This window comes from Plectropomus leopardus, unplaced genomic scaffold (genome assembly GCF_008729295.1).
Source record: "Plectropomus leopardus isolate mb unplaced genomic scaffold, YSFRI_Pleo_2.0 unplaced_scaffold18203, whole genome shotgun sequence".
NCBI classification, from domain to species: Eukaryota; Metazoa; Chordata; class Actinopteri; order Perciformes; family Serranidae; genus Plectropomus; species Plectropomus leopardus.
In genome coordinates, this window is record NW_024619613.1 from 1 (window position 1) to 3,911 (window position 3,911).

At 38.4% G+C, this 3,911-nt stretch overlaps 1 protein-coding gene across 1 annotated transcript; it reads left to right on the plus strand.

Moving 5' to 3' along the window:
* Window positions 1-624: 624 nt before the first annotated feature.
* On the plus strand, window positions 625-3,108 carry LOC121965011 (septin-10-like; the record flags this gene model as incomplete). The annotated part of the gene is made up of 4 exons (XM_042515176.1): window positions 625-733; window positions 1,986-2,100; window positions 2,508-2,703; window positions 2,922-3,108. Coding segments are annotated over exons 1-4 (528 nt in total), but the record flags the coding sequence as incomplete, so codon positions are not given.
* Window positions 3,109-3,911: the final 803 nt, after the last annotated feature.

Sequence of the window (3,911 nt, forward strand, 5' to 3'; positions counted from 1 at the left end):
TTTGTGAATTCTCCTTTTATGTTACTTGTGCATGTTAAAATTTACTGTTGTGTGGTCTTTTTTTATATGGCTGCTTATGATACCAATCAGCCTTTTGAAATAGCCTACATCTCTTTTACTCTAAAACCTAAGTGAACGACAGTGTGGTCTTCAAAACAAATTAATCAGGCCAATTAACTCAAAATTCTCTTCGTTTTTTATAAAGTCTCCAAGGTCAAAGCTCATGAATCAGGCAGCATCAACATCAGACTAAAGTAGCTTTTAAATGTTGCGGTAGGATCGACTTTACGATTTTTCTGACAGTCCGCAACATACCCATAGCAGCGACTGGGAAAATCAAGTTGCGCTGTACCATTATACAAAAAAAAGGGGTGTGGGTGTATTATTCACTGTGAATTAACTGAATTAACTTTGTCTGGCCATATTTTTTTTTACAAATATCGTCCATTTTATTTCCGAAAAGTCTTTGATATTTATATTTCAGTGACAGCTTGTCCTAGTTTATAGAAGTGTAGTTTTAAAACAGATTTACAACTGTCGATTTAACCTAATTCCTATGTTGCTTTCAGTGGTCTAGTCTGCCTAGTTGTCGACGGCAAACAGTGAGGCGGTCCCTAACCAATGCTCTGTAAAAAGTCGGTCTTTATTTAGTTTTACTGTATTGTTTCTGAATTTATCTGTGTTATCGCTTCTGCCTAAAACTATGGCTTCTTCGGATGTTGCTCGGCAGCCGGTTAGTATTTTTCCTCTTTTTGGTTGATAAATGACCGTGTTCATGAGAGTTGAGCAGGGAGTGTCCGAAGCTATCATTAAGTTAGCTACTGTTAGCCTGATAACTACTTTCTGTAAAAGTTTTTGAAAACACGGCGGTTCAAAGAAAATGAAACCCAATGTAGCGCGTAAAAACACACCGGCCTTTCTTGTCGAAATATATCTAGAATAACATGATAGGCTTTTCAACTTAAGTTTCTAACTTTTCCAAAGGAATTCCGTGTGGCATCTTTCACCAAAATACACCGCGGAGGGCGCTATATGCTAACACTGTGCTAGCCACCCAGGAATCAAAAGTTTATGAAAAGAGTTTAGTGTTGCACGGTTAAACACCTTGTACAAAAAGTACTAATAATAAGAAAGTTGTAAAGGTGTAAGTTCATGTTTTACTGGTGAGTTATGTAGAGTACGCTAGCTATGTCGCTGTACTAAATCACCACATTTATGAATTAAATTTGGCGTCTATGTTGTAATTTCAACCAGTAACTTACACCTGTCAAAAACATAAACACTCGGTCAAAACTTGTGTAGACGTGTAGTGTTTCCCACACAGACAACACAGTTTACAGTCATAAAAAATGGAGGTCTATTATGGGGAATGTCTTTAACGTCAGCAATTTGTTCCAGACCATAACTAGGTCAATGATAGCCCTTTGCTTAACAAATAGTGACACTCTGGATTTTGGAGTTCAGACGGGGGCAGGTCAGAGGAGGACAACAGGAAAGCAGTCAGGGAAATGTTTGAGTATATGGGTACATTTTCTGTGTCAGAAATGAGAACATTGCAATAGAATAAAGCTCACATGGGTATTAAAAAGAGTCCTCCCCTTTTCATTTCTATTGAGCAGCTCCAGACTTTATATTTTATGACATTACAAGTTTGAGACTTACTTTTCTGGTTTCTGGCTTTGAGAGAGTCGCTCATGTTCACAAATATTGATTGAACTTTCTTGGGCCATATAGATAACATTGGAATTCCTAGTTTAGGTGGTGTTCCCCTTCATCAGGTATTACTTATGTTCAATCTTCATTATTGCACATCCCTGCAACAAAACTTAAATGTATAAAGCTATAGGGTTGTGGCTTCTGTATGAACATTACCTAGAGGGTGACATTTTACATTTCCTTCTGAAACAAACACCCCTTTTTCTTATTTGGGGAGAAAATTGCTGCAGCATATTGAGGATGATCTGTCTGTGCAATGTCTTCTGCAGGATAAAGGAGTCCGGCCCCTGTCTCTTGCAGGACATGTGGGCTTTGACAGCCTTCCAGATCAGCTTGTCAACAAGTCCATCTGCCAGGGCTTCTGCTTCAATATTCTCTGCATCGGTACGTTGTCACGCACGTATAAACAACACGCACACCCTTAAAGCATGAGTAATGAATGAGCAATATATTTTCTTCCTTGACAACTGCCTTTTCTGTGTTCTTGAGCAACGCACTGATTCCATCATTGCTCTTTTTTAGCGAGTCCTTGGACTTTCACAGTGGATAAGATACCCTCCTCCCAAAAAAATCCCTTAAACTGGTAAAAGATGTTAGAAATCTTAGGAAGAGTAACTGAGGAGGGATCCCTCTCCCTTGACAGACAGACAGACAGAAAATTTCATTTAAAGCAATTTATTTTGGTGTTAAAGGGCTAGCGTCTGATGTTCACACCACTAAAATGGGTCTCGACCATGAAGTTCAGTTACTAAAGTTACTAAAAATTGTATTTCATCTCTGTTTGGCTCTAGGTGAAACCGGTATCGGCAAATCTACCCTGATGGACACTTTGTTCAATACCAACTTTGAGAATTTTGAGTCATCCCACTTTGAGCCTCAGGTGAAATTGCGGGCTCAAACCTATGACCTACAGGAGAGTAACGTCCGACTACGCCTTACCGTGGTCAACACAGTGGGCTTTGGAGACCAAATGAACAAACAAGAAAGGTGGGAGGAAAGGAGTGTCTGCGAGTGTGTTATCGACAGAGAAGAAGAGTTACAGTTTCAACAAGACAGTTTGAGTTATGATGACGAGAGAGCCAATGTGATAAAGAATGAATGTTTAGTTTGTATCCTATTTCATATATACTGCCTATGTGAACTCATCTGTGCTAACCAGTCATGAAAGCCAAATTTCTGATCGACCTAAAATGTCTTTCCTGCAGCTATCAACCAGTGGTGGACTACATAGACAGGCAGTTTGAGAGTTATCTACAGGAGGAGCTAAAAATCAAGCGCTCTCTTCACAACTACCACGACTCACGAGTCCACGCCTGCCTTTACTTCATCTCCCCCTCAGGTCATTCACTCAAATCCCTGGACCTCGTCACTATGAAGAAACTAGACAGCAAGGTAGGAGAAAAATAAGTGTGTATTTGTGTGTGATGTGTCATTACATTATAAGGCTTTTCAGTGTTCGGTTTGATATGACAATTCTGAAATACTATAGAATATTAGAAAGTACTTGATATACAGGAAGTATTTGGAATTTTCAGGGGAATATCAGATAGTTAAAAGAAGTGGTTAATTTTGCTGGAATAATATAAGTTGCATCACAAAGTAATTGTATTAAATGGTGATGTTTACTTGTTCTTCATCTACAGTGGAAACTGCTCATTGTGATCACAGTCAGTCATCAAAAGCTTGGGTCAGAATCATTCATAGACAAATGTTGTTTAAATAATTTAGTAATTAAGTGGTCCACCTACAGTGTTTATTTGGGGTCTTTTCATACTTGACAATATATGGAACAAAACAAAAAAAAATCCAGTTATTCCATTTTTAAAAAAATGTACATGATACTTTGTCCTGCAGTAACCTGTCTACTTCCAGCTGGCTAGCGGAGGCCAGTGCTTCATGAATATTGAAATCTTGAGAAGAGAAAAGTAATTTTCTCATTAATTGAAAATGTAGTATACTCAAAGTTTATGGCAAACTGCCGAAATAAACCATTGAGATGCAGCTGCGTATGGTGATTGAGACAGAAAAAGAATGCGCTTGGGGTAAGCAGCAGTGGATGAAGCCGCCCCTGTCATGTGGATTGATAATGCCCTGTCAAATAATGAAACAGCTGTACGGTATTTTGAAACAGTGAATAAAATTCAGTATTAGTGAAGCTGTTTGTTAATTTGCTTTATATTTGTGTAATATATTTA